The sequence below is a fragment of the Euprymna scolopes genome, chromosome 2 (assembly GCF_053919585.1).
Source record: "Euprymna scolopes isolate OS-2025 chromosome 2, ASM5391958v1, whole genome shotgun sequence".
NCBI classification, from domain to species: domain Eukaryota; kingdom Metazoa; phylum Mollusca; class Cephalopoda; order Sepiida; family Sepiolidae; genus Euprymna; species Euprymna scolopes.
This window is the reverse complement of record NC_136483.1, coordinates 39,415,129-39,436,743: the sequence shown is the minus strand read 5'-3', so window position 1 is coordinate 39,436,743 and position 21,615 is coordinate 39,415,129. Positions and strand designations below refer to the sequence as shown.

At 32.4% G+C, this 21,615-nt stretch overlaps 1 protein-coding gene across 1 annotated transcript in view; it reads right to left on the bottom strand.

Moving 5' to 3' along the window:
* The window catches only part of LOC145291284 (protein Wnt-4-like), a 406,175-nt gene that overhangs the window by 157,052 nt on the left and 227,508 nt on the right, over positions 1-21,615 (bottom strand). Inside the window, exon 2 of the mRNA XM_080136939.1 lies at positions 1,679-1,914. Coding sequence (XP_079993065.1) covers positions 1,679-1,914 — 236 coding nt within the window. The remainder of the gene's footprint in view (positions 1-1,678; positions 1,915-21,615) is intronic.

Here is a 21,615-nt window from a genome sequence, read left to right as displayed (position 1 = left end):
CACTTCACCGTTTTTTCCTCGATCAGTAGAGGAGAAATCATTTGAGACTGAGGCAATTTTAATTTTTGTTATTATCCAGAGTACCGTTTTTTCCGGGAGCTAGATTTTCTACAAATTAGAAACCAACTGGGTTATCTATACTTTCACCTAACAATTTAATAAGCAAAAAGATATTTTAAAACCTAAATTTAACGTATAAATATTAATTTTAAAAAATAGCACGGTAATGTAAGTGCATAAGCGCCACTTTATTTCAAATATTTATTTTCCAAAGACTGATAGAATGAATTAAACTTTAAGTGTTGTGTAATTATTTTCTCAGCGTTCAGCTGTCACCGGCGCATGATGTCAACAGCCGGATAAAGTCGAGCGTTGCCGATTAAATAATAACAACGCTATGTGGAAGAAAAAGTAAAGTAAAATTTTAAATAAAAAACACAAAAAAACTACCGGTTATTTGTATTTCTTAATAAATGTTTGTAGAAATTAACATGCTTTTTTTGTCACAAAAATAAAGTTTTAGCATTTTTTTGCAATAAATAATAGCAACTTCGTTAATTTTTACGACTTCTCAACCTCCTCATATTAAAAGCGGCTTTAGGAATACACCCAATCTCCCCACATTAAGAACGGCTTTCGAAGTTTTTTGGGTATATATATATATATATATATATATATATATATATATATATATTGCCGATCCCTGGCGAGTAGGGTTTTTTTTTCATTATGTTGTTATGCCCGGGAGGAACACGCATCCACCGATCGAATTGTTTGTTTTTTCTTTCTTCTGTGGATGTCATGTTCCTGAGAAATCCGTGTCGCAAGCTGAGTTACTCTGGTTCATTAAATGCGTAAGTACAAATAATTTGTTTTTACTTATGCTTTATTTCTTAAATTTACAATTTCTGTGTTACCCTTTTAATGATTGTTAAAAAAAAGTTTGTTTTTACGCACGTGTAGTCAGAATAGTTATTTTTTGTTATTTCAAAATGGTCGACCGAAGAAAAGGAACGCTTTCGGATAACAGTTTTTTTTTTTATAATTTGGTAATATTTTTTACTTTTTAATATTTAAAAACACAGTTAGATTAGATACAATCACTGTTATTAAATATTACGGAAAACGGTATTTTGGTATGCTAGAGAGGAGCACGCACCTACCAATCGAATTGTTTGTTTCTTTCTTTCTTCTGTGAATATCATGTTCCGGAGAAATCCGAGTCGCAAGCTGTGTTACGTTTGGTCCATTAAATGCATAAGTACAAATGATTTTTTTTACTTATGCTTTATTTCTTAAATTCAACAATGTCGGTGTTACTCTTTTAACGATTGTTAAAAAAAGTTTGTTTTATACACACGTGTAGTCAGAATCATTATTTTTCGTCATTTCAAAATGATCGAACGAAAAGAAACGATGTCGAATAATAGTTTTTTTTTTAATTTGTTACTATTTTTTACTTTTTAACATTTAAAAACACAGATGATAAACAGTCACTCGTATAAAATTTAACGGAAAACGGATGTGTAAATTTCTAGTTTATCGATTGGGAAAAATCAGACGTTTGATTTATATATATATATATATATATATATATATATATATATATATATATATATATATATATATATATAATGGACTAATAAAATCAACGGCTATTATAAATGAAAACCCTTACCTCGATTCAGGATATTTCCAGGAAGTGATAATTTATCGATGGAACTACAGTTCCAACGCCGGTTCCTGAATTGCATTTGACATTCTTGTATAGCCAAGATGGCGCCTTGTTTCACACTGTTCATCATTTCCAAATTCTTTTTACATATTTTCTTTTGTCGTTTGACGAGGCCGGTCAGATTGTCGCACTCCTCTTCCGTTTTTACACTTTCCGGTGTCGAAATTTTCGCTAAAGCTCTGAAATAAGAGAATATTACATTTTAGTACAAACATAAAAAACATATTCAAAACATGGCCGACATCCACTTATCTGTTTTCTTTCTTTTTGTTTAAGCTCATTACTTATGCAACATGAATTTGACATGACAAATGCTGTAAAATCACCTGAAGGAGGTAGATTCCCTATAGCAGTCTAGAAAACTTCTCATATCTACCAGTATCCTGTATTTCTATAAAGTCAGCATTCGTTTTTTGTATGGAGTATTGTTACCATTTCTGGGCTGGTGCACCAACCACTAGCCCCTTTCTCTTGACAGATTGCAAAAAAGAATTTCTAATCTAATAGGTTTCAAACTGTTTACCAAGTCGCAGCTCCTGCCGAATCGCCGTTGTGTTACATTGCTATGGTTGTTTTACCAGTACTTCTGATGAATGTTCTATGATGAATTACTGCACTTGTGTCCCTCAACAAAAATATCCTCGCCCACCCGACTAGCATCAATGCTACACCTCTTTACCGTAGAGGGCCCTGTCGGAAAATTCCTTACGTTGATAGCTTCTTTTCCTGAATTTCCTTCCAGACCCATGCTTCATCGACCGCATGAACATGCAGGAATTTGAATACAATGTGAACAAACATATTGCTACCTAACTCCCCACCGATTATCCATATAAATCTGATCACTATTACAGTAGGCCTTACGCTTCAGTAGCGATATGCCATGTTTTGGGTAAAAAAACTGATAAAACATGACCATCTTTATTAGCCGGAGGAATATCGATATAATCTTATGCAACATTTCTTATGAATCTACCACTCCGCGTCTCAAGTTACCAAGCTTTAAGTGAACACTTGAGAATGTTCAAATTTAAATGCGACGGATGGATGCTTTCAGAATGAATACAAGAATCAGAAGAATAAAAAAAAGAAACATTGCAAGAATTTAACATAAAAGAAATAAAATAAATTTGCTTGTCGTTTCTTCGCACTGGCGATTACACTTAGGGGATTAAAACAGCTTAAATATGTTGTTTTCCCTTATGCGATGTATTCCAGAGCTTGGTGTACAATTCATGTACATATACACGGTGTGTCATGTTCGAGTTCTGTTTTATATATCAAAGAGTTTCTGTAGTGTGAGAAATAAGAGATCTCGCGTGACTGTAAAGTCACGTGCTAAAAGTGAGGCAAACTCTATGGCCCACTTATGTTTTGATTCCTACACGACGAGGCGTTTATTACGTATTAATGAGTCACCGCCTACCAAGGCCCAAGGGTCACTCGAGGATAAGTGTTATTGAGGTTGTCAGGTGGGCGGTGATACAGCACCTTGAGGATTAGTGACGATAATTGAAACAAGAATTTTATTATTAAGGAGCATGGCTCGACAATAATTTGTTTACATTGAACTTGAAAATAACTATGCTTTAGTCAGTTTAATTTTAGGTACATAGAGGGAAGGCGAAACATTATTTACACTGGTTACAGTTAGACGAGTTTTTATTGTGGCAGTTTTACAAGGCGAAGCATCGATTGGAACTCAGTCGAGAACATATCATGAAAATAACAATAGAGTGGAGAAAGACTAGCAATGTCTCTTCTGTGAAAAAGCGAATGTAGGGAAGAGAAGAAGACACCTCCCCACTAGATTTCGAAGGTTATTTTATAATCTATGGAGGTAGAAAAGGGTATTCTGGGTGGCACCTCAGATGTGGCAATATAACTCCATCTTAAGACGTGTTTGATTTTTATGCAGATAGTGGATTGCGTCAGGATCAGGAACTTTCTGAAAAGGTAGAATGATCTAACCGTTTTTATTCCCGCGATTTTAGAACCAGATTTGATGTTATCTTTTCAATTCAGGTCCCAAGTTAAAATCAGTTCTGGAAGTTTATCGAATCAAAGAGAAAGACATTCATTTCAACTGGAACAAAATGATGATTCAAAAGTTGATGATAAAAGGTTTTCGATGTATCAAAAATAACTATCCACTTTTTTTCATTGCATCCCGTGCACAGATTAAACCAACTTTTAACGCACAGGAGTCTGATCGGTCCGCAAGAAATGAAGAAGACAAATCTTCAGACTAACGAAGTTTTACAAAGTGGTGGGAAGTATTTGTCTGTTAAACAACAATATAGAAGCTAGTTCCGGTTGAAACTTCTTAAGCACTGTGATTGGGATGTTGTCAGGAACTTGCGGGTATCAGCTTTTTGATGTGTTTGGCCACAACACGTAAAGGTAAATGGATGTCGCTCAGAGTGTTTACAGTCAATCATGGGGAAGGGATTCAGGAAGTAGGCGACCCTAAGTTTGGATTTATCGGATCCCGAAGAAACCATCTATTGTCCGTTGTTGATGGTTTCAATAGATGTACTAAGCGTAGATGTTGACACTCACCTAATTAAAAGACACATACAATGCATATATGTGCATCAAAAGATAGATTCCACAGTCATACAACGACCTCAATGTGATTAGACGTAGAAAGTTTATTCGAAAGCCAAATACTAGCTTACTTCTAACAATGATCAGCGATGCCATGTCTTACTATTTCGCCAAGACAGTAGCTACTAAAAGTATAGGAAAAGGTCGCGCTTATGTGTCATTTGTGTAGATATTTGTACATTATTCGCAAATCAAGAAATTTGCATTCTTTTACATGATTACTTTATGCTAAGTGTAAACCATTATCCCCTACTAGAGAGCTAAAGTTATAATTAGGATATAATTAGGATATATATATATATATATATATATATATATATATATATATATATATATATATATATAATGACTACTTCATTTAATCACATAAATTAATATACGAAAATATAATTTTATGCGAAACTTTTCAGTATTTACTTCACCAATGCTCAAGACATAAGTAGAGCATGTAGGTTATAAAAATATATATGGCAATTAAGCTACACAGAATATTCCGCGTTTCATTCTCGTGAGAATTCGTCAGTCTTAGTAGTCCAACGGGTTTAGGTCGGGGGAGGGGGGCAGTGAGAGAAGGATACAAAATCGTAGCAATTTTTCTGAAGTCTGGATCTATTTGAACTTGCGGTCTTGTTGCTACACTCAGGTTCTGCCAGCGGCCATCTGATTGCACCAGAGGATCGCCACACTCTTCAGCACATTCAGGTACACTTTGGTGTTGAATTTCAAGCCGACTTGATGTGAAGTAACATGATGTGGCCATCACCTGAAACCACACCAAAGACATAACCGTGACCGGAAACCCTTTCCCCTCACACTGAGCACGTCCCTGTTATCTGGATTTGCATGTTAAGGCTGCTGGCAATAGTCCTGTTGTCATAACTTGGATTGTTAGAGAGCATGAGTTGTACAGCGGCGAATCTCCGATCTGTTATTTGAACATTATGCCACTTTCAGACATGATAGAAGGCTCCTATTGCCCTTAGAATTTGTACACAACTGGTCAACTAGTAGATGGTCTGCACCAAAAAAAAAAAAAAAAAAAAAAGAAAAGCAGTTATTACCAAACGGAAATTGACATATGTCGTATGTTCTGGGTTAATAATTTCATCGTTCCACCCTATATATATATATATATATATATATATATATATATATATATATATATATATATATATATATATATATATATATTTAAACTGTGTCAATCGCTTTATTGCAGGTTAATAAAATATCAATATTTTACTAAATATACGTCACAACAAAATGAAATTTATGTCATCAAAGAACTGCTTTTAGTTACTTCCCAAAACTTGTATTCAAATTCATGCGATATTCACGAAGTTATGACATTTTTTTTTCTTTATCGGGGAATTTCAACTGTCGATTGCTTTATTGTAGGTCTCTTAAAATGTTGTTTTAGGGCAAGAATATAATGTCTTATCTTACAGACTTTGCTTTTTATTATATTTTTCTGTCCAAGAATAATAAACAAAAGCATATCCTAGCTTTAGGCAAATGAATTACTTATCGACACCCACAGAAGGTTAATATCCATTTGACATAATTGACACTCAGAAAATTCTGGATGATCTCTGTTAGCATATACAGGGTAACCCATAAATCACTTTACATTTTGAAAATTAAATAACTTTTTCTTAAATGACTATTTACTTAAAAAAAATTTATTACACAGTTTAAACGTGGAAATTTTTTATGACTTAATTATGAAAGATAATGTCTCTTAAGTAGCCTCCATTCTAGACTTCGAAAAATCAAGCTCTTTCTAAGCTATTCTCCATAACAGGTCTTAACATCGGAGGTTGTAGAGAAAGAGTTTCCTGTCGTATGTTTGCCTTATGTTCTTGGATGGTTTGAGGCTTATTTGCATACACTTTGTCTTTAAGATATCCCCAAAGCCATAAGTCTGCTGCTATCAAATCAGGTGAACATGGACTTTCGAGAGATTTTTAAATCGTGAAACATCAAAATGAACTGCACTGTTGCTCTAGCTGTGTGTGCAATTTCTCCATCTTGTTGCCACTAATACTCTGGCATGTTTGCTAACTGAGGTTGAACAAAATTCACTAGCATATCTCTATATCTCTCAGCAGTTAAAGCGTTTTTTTTTTCGCATCTTTAAACAAGAAAGGCCCAATAATCCTTCCTGTGGAAGTATGTACAACTATTGGCAAATACGATGATGCCATAACACTTCACGCTTACCTACAAAGAGCAAATCCAAAGAATAAATCTATTCTTACTCAATCAGCTGAGGATGCGAGTAGATTTGGTTCTGGTTTATAACAAAATCAACGGGAATTTAAATCTACCATTTGATGAGTTTTTTTTTTACCAACATTCTCTGTTCGTGTTTCTGCTCCGTTGAACAAACCTGCCAGACAAGGTCGTGACGATGTTTAAAGCGGACTTGGACTGAATGTGAAAGTAAATATAGTTTACCTGCATCTTTACATGGCTTGTTGCACCTTGTTATTATGTTGTTGTTTTTTGCCAAATAAATTTGATTTTAATAAAGTTTCATTAAATTAAAAATACTTAAGTAAATAATAAAACGAATAAATATAATCATTCAAAAACATACTAACAAATAAATATAATCATTCAAAAACATACTAACAAATAAATATAATCATTCAAAAACATACTAACAAATAAATATAATCATTCAAAAACACACTAACAAATAAATATAATCATTCAAAAACATACTAACAAATAAATATAATCATTCAAAAACTAACAAATGCGACCCCCAGCTGGTAAATTCGACACACTGCTACCAAAAACTAAACTCTATGACACGACGCACTACTAACAATACTTGCATCCTAATCCAAAATCAACTGAAAATCAGGATTTTTTTTATCCAATTGGTAGCATCTCATTTGCATATTAGGTGACAATATCACAAGCATATAAAAAGAAAAGGCGGCTATTTTTTTCTTCATTCGTTTGGTCTGCACAGAACTCCACATATTCTTGTACTACTATTTTTAAGTGTTTAATTACAGAAAAGAAACTTATTTTATCGTTGGCAGCATTTCAGACTACACACAAATAATGCATTCTTATGGTCAGAGAAGCTTGTATTGATTAAGAAATGTTAAGAATATTAAACTAATTACCATTTGTAGGTGGGTACCTCGACTAGTTTATTTATAGCATTTTTATTTTCGTCGAATAGAAATCATTTGAAACAAATGTATGAAATAAAATTAATAAAACAAATATGTAAAAACTTTAACTCATGTTTTTAATTAACTATTTGCACTTCATTATTATAAAACAACAACAAGAAAATCTTATTAACTTTCATTTAATAGTAATGTTTCCGGTTTATTCGACGTCTTTAAACATGTGTTTGAATTGATGGCAATTATTTACTGAATTTAAAATAAGAGCAACAACGTCTTTCTTTGATCCTAAACATAAAATAACATAAAGTGTTTGTTCTGTGCGTCTATTTAGATCAGGGGTTCTCAACCGAGATCCACATGGCCCTAGGGGTCCATGGAATATTTCTGGGGGTCCACAGGCAAAATATAACAAAACTTATAATTATTACAGTTGTTGTAGAATACTTTATTTGCATTAAATTAGTTTTCATTTAAAAATAAAGCTTAATTATATAATATTTCTTTGATTATTAAAACCTCAAAATTTATGTGAGGGTAAAATAAAAGATTGTCTTATGACCAATAGTTATGAAGGGGTCCACCAAGATAAAAAGAAGGGAAAAGGGGTCCATGAGCAAAAAAAGGTTGAGAACCACTGATTTAGATGGATTAGTAAACGAGCATGTTTTGCTTCTGGTCCCATTTCTGTATCCATTAGCAAAACATTGCACGAAACAGACGTCGGTGATGCGCGTAGCTGAGTTTACAGGTAATGCGCATAAACTAGCCTCGACTGATTGAAGTACGCATCACAATTACACGCGGCTGATGATTCTGAAGATTTAAGCTTCTGTGACCAGATAGCGTTGAAAAGCATGCGTTTAAACTGGCAAAAAATGGATCGTATTGCAGATACATATTCGTGTATGCTGGCTCAAAAGAATACGGATGCTAGATATATTCATATATTCAGATTGGCTTAAAAGAGCACGAATTGTAGAAAAACATTCGTTTATGCTGGTTTAAAGGAGTAAGAATTCAACACTTGTTGCTGGCTAAAAAGAGTGTATATTTCAGAGAGTCTGTATTGCAGATAAACATTCATTTTTACTGGCTCAAAAGAGTTCAAAATGCAGATAAACACGAGTTTATATCGGTACACAAATGCGTACAGATTGTAATTAAGCATTCGTTTATGATGACTCAAAAGAACACAAATTGCCGGCAAACATTCATGTATACTGCTCAAGACAATACGTATTGTATACGTTTATACTTATTCAAGATACATGTGATAGTTTCTATTATATTTCTGAAAATACATTCTAGCACATGTCTATAACTACTTAGCTAAATCAATTCAAATCCATTTTTTAGAAATAACCACGGCCAGACATGTTGCATGTATAGATGAAATTGTGATGCCCTCCCCTTGTTTGTACTTCTGCATCCTTCTCTATAGTTCTCGTAGCTCTGTATAGTGAAGAATCAGTTCAATGTCGATTAAATGCATGGAACACGATACAGGGTATTACTTGGTTTATTTTTTATTTATTTATTTATTTATTTTTTGTATTCAGCTAATTACACCAGCAATAGAGTCATCAGATGAAAAAACAAATCAATGTCAGTAGCAACCGATTATCCTCGTTAATGTCTCTGCGAAAGGTGAACTTGTTTTACTGTCTTTTTTTTCCGGAGATCTATAGACAACGTTACTGATGTTTAATAAATTTGTGTCGTTTTCTAAAAAACACTTATATCTCAAAAAGTACTTATGATAGTAAGTTTTTGTTTTGTTTTGTTTTTTTAAATTTATTCACCCCAAAGACATATTGCCTCTTAAACATATTTGGGACTATGTCGACAGAGGATTATGTAGTCATTGAGATCATGTATTATGAGTAGTGAGATGTCTGTTCGCATTACATTTAAACGTCTGCTTGTTAGTACAATCATGGAAGCAGGGAATAGGAAGGGGGTTTCAAAGTCTAGCGGTTTGAATAATAAAGCATTAGAGTAGAAAGTTTTCTGATATCTAGAGACCTCAACAGTGAAGGAGTGGGATTTTGCTGCTTATCAGATTAGTCGCGGGTATGTACTTCGAGGGGGCACTTCTACGACTTCGTCCGAGCACGTTCCACTAAAGTACTTGTAAAACAATATAAGATTACAACGATGGGACAGGAGTTGGAGCTGCTTGATGGTGCAGGATTTCTAAGATTGGCGATTAAGTTTTTGAACTTGTCTAAGAGGTAGAGACATTATTTTATACGTACATCATCCCAGATGTTGCAACAAAACTCCATGCATGGTTTCGCAACGATATCGAATAGTCTCAGGTGTTTGTAATTTGAAATTTTAATGTGAAAGTTTGTCATGTTTTCGTGTTTCTGATTTGGTAATTATCAACAGGCTTATATATTATTATATTATAGGCTTGCTCGCATGTGGGACGAAATGAACTACGATTTGGTTGTATGGTTGTGTAAGCAATTGAAGATTTTTTTACACAAATACCGGAAATCTTAACTTTTGAAGGTCTGTGCTTATTTTTCTCTATCACTATCTCTACTTTGTGTGTGTGTGTGTGTGTGTGTGTGTGTGTGTGTGTGTGTGTGTGTGTGTGTGCGGCGTCGATTTTCTTTTTTACAAGACACTTGATGTGTCTGGGAGTGTTCTTGCGTAGGTTTTTCATCGGAATACGCTTGAAAATTAATTTCGAAAATCGATAACCGCAAAAATCCAATTAAAGAACGAAGTCCGATTTTGACCAAAGTTAATACTTTTTATACGACCTAACATCACAAATAAATCTGAAAAGTTTTAATACCGCACAAGCAGAAAGGCCAAGCCTATAAAATCAACATTAAGTTCTTTTATAAGACAGGGACGCTTTCGCAATGAACGTTTTGTTTTGGAGCACAATTGAATCATGACACTAGATTTTGTACGTTTAACTTTAATTCAAGTCATTATGCAAAAATAATTTCATAAAATAAACAGTTGGTTCTTTGATATGACATGGGCGCGTTCGAAATAATTTTTTGTTTAGAGCATAATTGAAGTATGATACTTGACTCTTGCATTTTAAATTAAAATGAAGCTATTATTTACAGATAATTTTATAAAATCAACAGTAGATTCTCTACAGTACATTGTAGACCAATGTATTGTGGACAACTTCACTGCGGGGAGACATGTGATGCTTCCTACCGGTATACTGCGGGAGGGGGGTCTCCCTAACTAGAGCAGGCAATCAATCGATTTGACTAAAAAAATGTGCGATTTCACTCATTTCGATGGCAATAAAAATATAGAAGGAAGGAACATTTGTTGATCATCATTCAATCCCGGGCAATTCTGCTAGTTTTGTGTATGAACTTAAAAGTATAAGTTTTCAAAAATCAAATTGCGTTTTCATTTTTCAGTGGAATGCTCGTAAAAGGTGACATGAAGTTATAAACACCCTGCACATGGTGATTGGAAAGTAATTTCCTATACTTGAAATGTATTACTTAAATATAATTCTTAAAAAAAATGAGGGGCGAGTGTTGTGAGGTTGGCCATTTATTTTGTTATTTTAGTCTTCACATTCCACACTGTCAGATATTATTACCATTTTTTATTCTTTTTACTAGAGGACGTGGGGACAGTCTTGCCCAGTCGTAAAATACGTTTCAATATACTTTAATTCATGCTAATTTCATATTTGTTATTACAGAGCCAAGCCTCTATGTAATATTATATTGTACATAATATATAGCAGTGATTTCAAAAGATAAAAAAAAAAATGAGGGGCGAGTGTTGTGAGGTTGGCCATTTATTTTGTTATTTTAGTCTTCACATTCCATGAGCGATATTTTTGACGATGAGAAAATGCTGTTTTCTGTGCCAGCTGTTGTTTTGAGTTGTTAGTTATTGGATAGAAACCTTGCTCATGGAATTTTAAGGTATACAGAAAAAAGGAAAGGTATTTATAGTGGTTGTAGCTAGACAAGTCTTTTTTGTAAATATTTTACCATAGATTGGAGCTTATTCATACACTTACCATTTATTTATGTTAGCGGAAACGATCAGAAAGACCAGGCTTTATATAAGTTAAATAAGAAACCTTATGCCCTATTGTGTCCACACTGTCAGATATTATTACCATTTTTATTCTTTTTACTAGAGGACGTGGGGACAGTCTTGCCCAGTCGTAAAATACGTTTCAATATACTTTAATTCATGCTAATTTCATATTTGTTATTACAGAGCCAAGCCTCTATGTAATATTATATTGTACATAATATATAGCAGTGATTTCAAAAGATTAAAACAAAATGAGTTGGGTGCAATCAGTTGGAATCGAAACCACAACACTTTAAGCTATGAATGAATTTGCGCACGCGCAAAAGTAGTAGAAATATGTTGGCACGTTGAAATGAATATTTGCCTTTCAACTTGCCGACATATTTCTGTACGTGTTATTCATCCATCGAAACAAAGATTTTACTCGTTGATGTATCATTACTATTTCCTATTAATTTTAGTGTTATGTAATAAGTAGTTTAAGAGTTTAATTATTAAATATTTTCACACAAACACATACATACATCTACTGTTTTATTTATATAGATTTTATATTTTATTATATTCAGTTCTTAGTGTGAAGGTCAAAAGAGATACAATTCTGCTACATTTATAGTCTTTATTACTCTCGAGGTATACCCAGCGTATCACATGAATTAATAATTGCCTCTGTGCACTTTTACTCTAACCTCCGATCCCTATTACAAACAGTTTTTTTTCTTATTTTTTCTTATTTTAGTAATTTTCAAGTTATTCAGCCCGATGCTGTTACTATTTACTGTTTACAACAACACGTTTGAACCAAAGATAAACTATTATACAAAATTCAAAATAAATAAATAAAATAAAATATAATATAAAATAAATAATTTAGAAATATAAAATAAGAATTGAGAAAAAAAACCTAACCATATACTACCCACAAGTCCCGAGCAATGATTTGCTGCGGTATAGTCACTGCTTACAACAACACGTTTGTCAAAGTCAAGTAAATATCTGACGAAGAGATCTTTCTCGAAATATTATATTACACGGACATACCACCAGACCGACTTTCCCAGGTAACCACTGTGCAAATATAAATATACTGCGTATATGAAATATGAATATGTACACATGTATTTATAAGTTGTATTAATAAATTTCTCACCTGCTTCAGCTTGTGTCTTTCCGTTACTTCTGCATTGTACCGCCTTCTACAATTCCATTTAAATATATATATATATATATATATATATATATATATATATGTACATATATATATATATATATTAATAAGTATTTTTATGCATTTATACATACATGCACTAATGTTTCATGCTTTCGCAATCATTAGTGCAGGAAATGATTATTCCTAGTGGTCGGAAGACTCAAACTCAGCTACAAAGTCATATTTGACTCCATTTGCTTAGACGTTACATCTGGGCGACAAACATAGTTGTGCTTACCTTTAATACTCTCGTGTGTGTCTCTATGTATGAAAATCATAGCTATCCACATAGAGCTGTTTCGTCGTAAGTATACAATTATATTAACCAATAAATAATGAATATGGTTGTTATGGAAGATTATATTCGCCAAGGATTTCACAATTTCTTGTTCATTTTTATCGTAACTATTTCTATGACGGCGGACTCCCAATTGTTTAGATGTTTATCGCTTACTTACAAGGATACATAAAATTGCGTTGAGCATCTTTTCAACTTGGGAATAACACATCAAGTCGAATCTTTTGTTTAATAATAATAATAATAATAATAATAATAATAATAATAATAATAATAATAATAATAATAATATAGACCAAGAAATCTAACAGTAATAAAAAGGAGTAAGATACTTTACGTTTCGGAAGAGTGGCTTATCTATTTACGAATATAAATGTTTACGAAAAAAGTTAAAATTATAGATAGATCTAGACTGATAATACACACACACACACACACACACACACACACACACACACACACACACACACACACACACAATGTTTGTATTATATGTGTGTATATTATCAGTCTAGATCTATCTATATAATTTTAACTGTTTTTCGTAAACATATTCGTAAATAGATAAGCCACTCTTCCGAAAAGTAAAGTACACACACGCACGCGCATATATACATATACATATATATATATATACATATACTATATATACATATATATATATATACATATATATATATATACATATACATACATACATAAGTATGACGCTAATTTTCGACACCCATAACAAAAATACAAGTAAAAACTAGTAAAATGAAATTAATTCATCGTAATTTTTACTCTATATTGAAAAGGAAGGAACAGGGTTTAAATCGCATATAAACATTTTTTTATTTTATACCGAATAAAATTTTATTTGCACGTCACAAAAGAACTAAGTCATAAAAAATGAGAAATAACAATGGCGTCTTAAATATACGAAAACCAGGTCTTATAAAACATAGTACAAACACAACTTTGTACATCAAACTAAGCATATTTTAAAAGTAATACAACTTTACAATTTAAAAACCCAAACGACATACGTAAAAATTAACAAAAGCATATGTTGAGCGGTTTTATTAAATATCATTGGAATATAAAGAACATAATGGAATAATTAAAAAGGAGTATACGAAAAAGAACTAAAGCGGATGTCAAAAACTTTACCGGAAGTAAAAGAGAATAAATCGTGTATATAACAAAAGCTTAATTTTTTAAAAATCATTTTGGGAGTTAGTACATGCACAACTAGCAGGAATTATTTGGCTAGATATATTTATATATCGATAATCAGTGTATATCGAGTGCTATAATGAAAATTGATAATACAACGAATTGTTTCATTTTCCATTTATTTTTAAATACATTGTTTTAAAATTTCCAACTTACTAGCAGTTCAGCCCGGCTTTGCTCGGGCCCTATGTACTGTTTACAACTTTATGTGCATATGTATATATTAAAAAGTGTACATATGTATGCTAATGCCTTTCTATATAATAGGCTTCCTTAACAACAATAGAGAAACGTTGGTAGAGACCGAAGATGGCAAAGCTTTTTACAATTTGACCCCAATTCTGACACCTTAACATTTATTGCTTTGGGCTCAAATAAAATTGAAATGTTTAAACCATATCCAAGTAACCTACATCTAAAATTTCAAGTGTTCAGACCCCAAATTGGCGGAAGAGTTTGGTAGCGTCTGCAAAAGCTGTAAACTTTGACCTCTTGGAAGGCAAATTTTCTCCCCAAAACTGATTGAAAAGCTTGCTGCATGTCTGATTACCCATTATGTAAAATTGCAAATGTTTAGACCCAAAATTGGCTAAATAGTTTGCTAGAGACTGCAAAGGTAAAATTTGTTTAACTTTTACCACTTGGAAGCCAAATTTTCAGCAAAAAAAAAAAAACGATTTAAAGGCTTTCCCTATGTCTGAATACACTTTCTGTAAAACTTCAAATTTTTAGACCAAAAATTGGCTGAGTAATTTGGTAGAGACCGCAGAGGTTAATTTTTTTTAAACTTTGACGCCTATTATAACGCCTTAGCATTTATTGTTTTGGGCTCAAGTCCAATTATAAAGTTAGATCCATGCCCAAGTAATTTATCTCTAAAATTTCAAGTGTTTATACCCAAAATTGGCGGAGGAGTTTGGTAAAGGTTTTAAAGGTCAGATCGTTGAACTTTAACCTCTTACAAGCCAAATTTCTGGCCGAAAACGAATTACAAAGATTTTCCCAAATCTCAATATCCCTTATGTCAAATCTCGAGTCTGTAGACCAAAAATTGACAGAGTTATTTGGTAGGGAAATGTAAATACACAGACAAGCAGACACACACGCACATACATTTTCACTCTTATAGATATATAGATTTTATGATCTATTCTATTTCGCTTACTTTTTACGGTCGTCAAATACTCTTAAATATATTTTAATTTACGTAGATTTCGTTTTTTTTTTTTGTTTTTTTTTTTCAACTAAAAAAGCGATGAAAATTCGATTCACAGATCACTTAAGAATCCAAATAGTAACCATGGTTTTATACGGCTGTAGTTTCTATGGAACAAAACAATACGTTTTCCTAATGGCGGAGTTATTTTAAACAAATACCATTCATTTATTAATACTTCATTTTTGTTATTTATTATCATCATTATTTGATGAAGACAATTTTCCAGCAGTTTGTAACGGTTAGTTTTCCGGGCACCTTCACTCGACGCGGATGTAATACAGAAAGTGAGTGCAGACAGGCTGATGATAATGTACGCACATGGCCGTGTTTATGACAACAGACGGGGGTTTACTTTGCGTGACAGAGGTTACGAAAGGGTTGACGGCCCCTGTCATGACTGTCCGAGCAGATCGACAGTAAAAACCGAAACTTCCGTCACCCGACACCGGATCAGAGCCGGACTTACAAGGTGGATGAGGACAGACAAAGGTAAACGGGGAGGGGGCCAGTTGGAAAAAGACATAATCACAGACAAGCGTCCGTAACGATGCTTTCTGATAAAGAGACGTGGATGTTTCTTTTTTGTGTGTGGGCGTGTGTGGAGGGGGAGACTCTTTGTTTGATGTCGTGGCAAGCATCTATGTACACATGATGGTTGGATGAAGGAAATGGCCAACAATTTGAAAAAGTAGAATGTGAATAAGGAAAGAAAACAGAAACGAAAATGGCAACTAAATCATACAACAGATAGAAATATAGACAGATTGGCAAAACAAACACTGACAAATTGGAAAACATCAGAATAGATTGTTGATTCAATAAAAACTGCACACACACAACAGCATATAACCACACACGCAAAAATAAGATAAACGCAATATAAAAAAAACAAAAATCACATAAATAATGTCGAGAACTTTTATTTCACTTACTTTATTCAAGGCTAGCAGTGGCCACCCGACCTTGCCGGTCGTAAAATACGCTTAAATATATTTTAATTTACGTAGATTTCGTATTTATTATTAAAGACCCAATTCTCTCTTGAATATTATAGTGTACTACTGATTTTAAAAGTTATAAAAAATTTTAAAAGCTATAAAAAATGACTTCGGTACCATCAGTTGGAATCGAAACCAAGCCGCGTTCCCTACCGTTTGGACTATCGACAGATAGATACGAAATATTTTAAATTAAATCACTTCAAGTTATGAATGAATGTGCGCAAGCGCAAAAGTAAAAGAAATGCGTTGCCAAGTGGAAATGACATTTTGCATTTTAACTTGCCGACTGTATGCGTTATTCATCCATCAAAACAAAAAAAGTACTCGTTATTCTTGGTATATTAATACTTTTTCCTATTAATTTCAGTGTTATGTTGCCAGTAGCTTAAGAGTTTATCGGTTAAATATGTTCATACAGACACACATACATCTACTGTTTTAAAAATGTTTCTGTCACACGCAAAAGCACACACACAAGTACATACTTACACACACACACACACGCATATATATATATATATATATACATATATATATATATATACATATATATATACATATATATATATATACATATATATATACATATACATATATATATATATACATATATATATACATATATATATATATACATATATATATATATACATATATATATACATATATATATATATACATATATATATATATACATATATATATATATATATATATATATATATATATATACATATATATATATATACATATATATATATATATACATATATATATATATATATATATATATATATATATATATATATATATATATATATATATATATATATATATAAGAAAAAATTCGACGATCCGGAAAATAATAATATTATTAAACAAACAAGGAATGCTATAAAAGATTTGTTATCCTTATTCCATGGAGTTTCGAAAGTTTAGGGGTTTTCATCAGAGTAAAGTATTACTAGCTTGCATCAAATTGAAACGTTTAAAAAGTTGTAAATGAAAGCAATGTTCGCAGGTTTGATTTAAAATAGCAGAAAGAAAGAAAGAAAAAATAAAGTCTATGTATTCAAATATAGTCTTATGACAAAATCTGATCAGTGTACACACACACACACGCGCGTGCGCACACACACACACGTGCGTGTGTGTGTGATTAAATAACGAAAAAAAATAATGTTTTTGCTTGATCATTATTTGTGATATTTTGTAAAACTATAGATGAAGATATATATTAAAATTAGAAGTTAAAAAATAAGAAAATAAGCATTCTATGGATGTGTCGAGTGAAGGGGGAGTAGATATTAAGAAGCGAGTGAAAATGGTACTTTTGGAAGGTTGATAGTTTTGTCGATATTAGCAAAAATTAATTAGAGTTATTCAATAAATAAGGATAAATTAAAATACCAACTATTTCTTAAGATATGTTCATTAATTTTCATGGGATGTAATTTAAATGAAAATTATCAACAAGCAACAATTTTTTTAATTTTCATACGTTATTTTATTTTTTCTACATCAGTAAAACTAGCCTAACTGCAAAAGATAAAATATTAAGACAAGTGATGTAACAGAACCGCTGGCGCTGGCAACTGCAGCTGCATAAAGATATGCGCAAAGTGACGTCACAGCAAAAATAAAGGGACGTATGTGTTTGGTAAAACAGGTATTCGAAAAAGGTGTTTGAGACAGACGAGTGACGTCATAGCAAGCGCGAAAAGTCACATGTGACCGGAGAAAAAGAAATGGAGTGTTTAAATATTTAGACAAATCCGTTGTTGGAAATACCAGATATAAACGTTTTTGTTAAAAAAGAAAGTGAGTAGAGTTTTTTTTTTTCTGTTCTATTTCTTTAATATGGCGACCACGTTACAGTGGAACTAAATCTGGACAGAAAGAAATGGAATGAAATAATTTTGAAATAAAGTTTGGAAATTAACATAAAATTGAAGATAAGTTTCACTCTCGTAACAACTAGAATACGTGTAGCATGAGGAAAACACTAATTTGTTTTTATTATTTAAAAAAAGAAATACAAAATATAAAGTTAAAAAACATACAAATAATATACAGAAAATAGAAAGCGAAAGAACTTGTGGAATTAGATTTACAAATAATGATTTCATACAAAATTGCCAAAATTGTATTTATCACTTACAAATTATATTATCTAAAAGCTATAAAAATATTTAAAAAGAAAAAAGAATAAAAGAAAGAAAGAAAGGGCAAGAAAAGAGAAAAAGAAAGAAAGAAAAGGGGTGGGGGAAATAAAATCGGGTGTAACGAGGCGATACATTTACGACGATATTCTTGCCGTGCGTCTTCCCCCCCCCCCCGTAGGTTTTTCGTTTTCTCTCATGGGATATCTTCAAAAAGTACAAGTTATTGATATGGCCCAAAGAGGGGAGTAACAAATACACAAGGATTTTAACAGATTAAAAACGAAAGAAAAGAACATTGGAGTTCTGGACGGAGGTGGGGGGGGGGGGATCGTGTAAATGATATCTTCCTCTGTCGAAGAATCCCAAAGCCGACACAAATATTTCGAGAACGAATTTATGATTATGAATACTTGTTATGGAATTGCATTTTTATAGTTTTCTGGTTTAGGCTTTCATTGGACATTTCTTGTTTTTTTTTTTTTTGTTTTTTTTTTTGTATATACAAACTAGCTTACATACACATCTGCATCAGATAAAATATTAAGATTTGTATTGCGACTGATTATAAAGTTGGTTACTTATTACCACTGTTAACTAACTGTACACACGCGCGCGCACACACACACACACACACACACACATACACACACACACATAATACAGATATCCACAGACAGCTGGTGCGTCGTCTATCAGTGGGGTTAGATGTAGTAAGTGTAATCACGCGAAGATTTGAAAGCCGAGAATTAGTTTTGACTTATTTCATGGTAATAAGTCCTTATGCCATTCCGTAAATACCAAGTTAGCTGTTCCTAGGTCTAATATTCATATTTATTCGGTTTACATTTATTTTTGTTTCATTGAAATTACAGCTACTCTTTTCTATGCATATGGAATATCAATATGATATTTACATACAATCTTACATCAAATTCATATCGAGATACATAAAGAATTATAGTTACAAGTTAAATGTACTGAACCTTTGTGTGTGTGTGTGTGTGTGTGTGTGTGTGTGTGTGTGTGTGTGTGTGTGTGTGTGTGTGTGTGTGTTGAAGTTACAATTGCTGTTTTTTGTACATATGGAATATTTTTCATCATTTATTTAAAAAAAAAAAGGACAACATTGATAAAATACTTATTCGCTGAGGGAAACTTCAAACTTTTGGATGTATTTCATCAGCTCCAAGACTTTTAACAAACATCCAACTCGGACAATAATGTTATCACTAATTCATCAAGGCTGATGCTATTTAAATTCTCTTTAATACAGTATTTACGTAGCGGACCAAATTCGTCCAAGGTGTGAAAAGATTGAAAAAAATCTTATTAACAGCTTAACTGTTTCAGCTGTTAAGTATGTTAATTGACTAGTCTCATCTATAGAATAACTTACTAAGGCATTTCATTTTCGTATGTACGTTTTCACATTTCACCCTTTAAAATTTGAGATCGTTCGATTTGCGATTAATCTGATGTCGCTAAGGTGAAGTATATTTAGCTTACAATTTTATGATGAGAAGACATATATATGCTGCAAGTACAGAGTTCAACCAAACGAAAAAATACAGAAAAATCTTTATACTGTACGTACCTGCCACAGAACAAAAATGTAATGCTCCAAAGATCACGTAAATTGATCAAGTATTTTTTTTATAATTAAGAAATTATTTATACACGAGCAGAGAGACCCGACGTTGCCCGGGATTGAATGATGATCAACGAATATTTCACACTCCTATATTTTTATTGTCGTCCAAATCCGCGAAATCGCCGGGAAGGAAGCTTCACATGCCTCCATACAGTAACTTAGACCAAAATATGTTATTCTACATTGCACTCTAGAGAACTCACTATTTTTTTTTTTATAAAATTATTTTATATAGAATTCTTTTCAGTTAACGTAAAAAAAAACATTAAGAAATTTATGTGCAGAGTTTGAACCTACAAACCACGCCACGCAAAAAAAAGAAAGAAAAGCGTAAATTTTCAAGTTTTGTAAAATTCTTTGCAGTTAATGAAAAAAAAAATGAAGAAATTTACGTGCGGAGTTTGAACCTACAGACCAATTCTGAGACAAAACTTAATTAAGATCAATCCCAGACTTATACATTAAAGTAATTTTTAAAGAAAATATGTGCAGGCGTTTCGTGGTCTATAAGGAATGAACCCATACGCAAACGAAGTTGCATTTATATAATTGTAGATATTACAAGATTTAAGGATAAAGATAAGCTCCTAAATAAAAAAAATGGAACATCTATTAATTGTAGGCATTATAAATCACATCTTCGTAGTAATTTAAATATTCTTGTATAAATTAAATATTAACTTAAAAACTTCAGTCGATACAATGCTACTTTTTTATCCTTAATAATTTTCTTAGCCAACTATTAACGGTATATATTTTCGCTTATAATTTATATTCTGTTCTTAAATAGCATCTTCACTTTTCTACCTAGTTCTTAAAACACACAACATAATTATCTTTATCTGTCGTGTGTAAATTTATATAACGTCATCTTGTACCCCCTTGATATTTTACTATTTTTGCTACATCTATGGCTTTTATGGTTTCTTTATATTATTGTTTATTCATACTTTCCACCACGTGTTTATTATTTTTACCATTATTGTCAATATATTATGTGATATTTATTATATAATGATAAAAAGGAGCTTTCACACAGATCATCAAAGATCTCTCCTTGAAAACAACCTGCGGTGTTCCCTGGAAGTTGAGTGACAACCAGTTTCCCCAGATTTCCAGTACTCCACCTCTATAACATTGGCAAATGAATTTGCATTATCGCAGCAGCCGCTTACGATTGACTTCTCGCTGGCAGCGGCCATTGAAATTTGAGTGGCGATAAGGCGCCCCAAGGTTTCAATTCTCTTCGCACTTGTCCAAGGGAGGTATAGTCAGTGCTCTCTCCTCGGTCTTTACA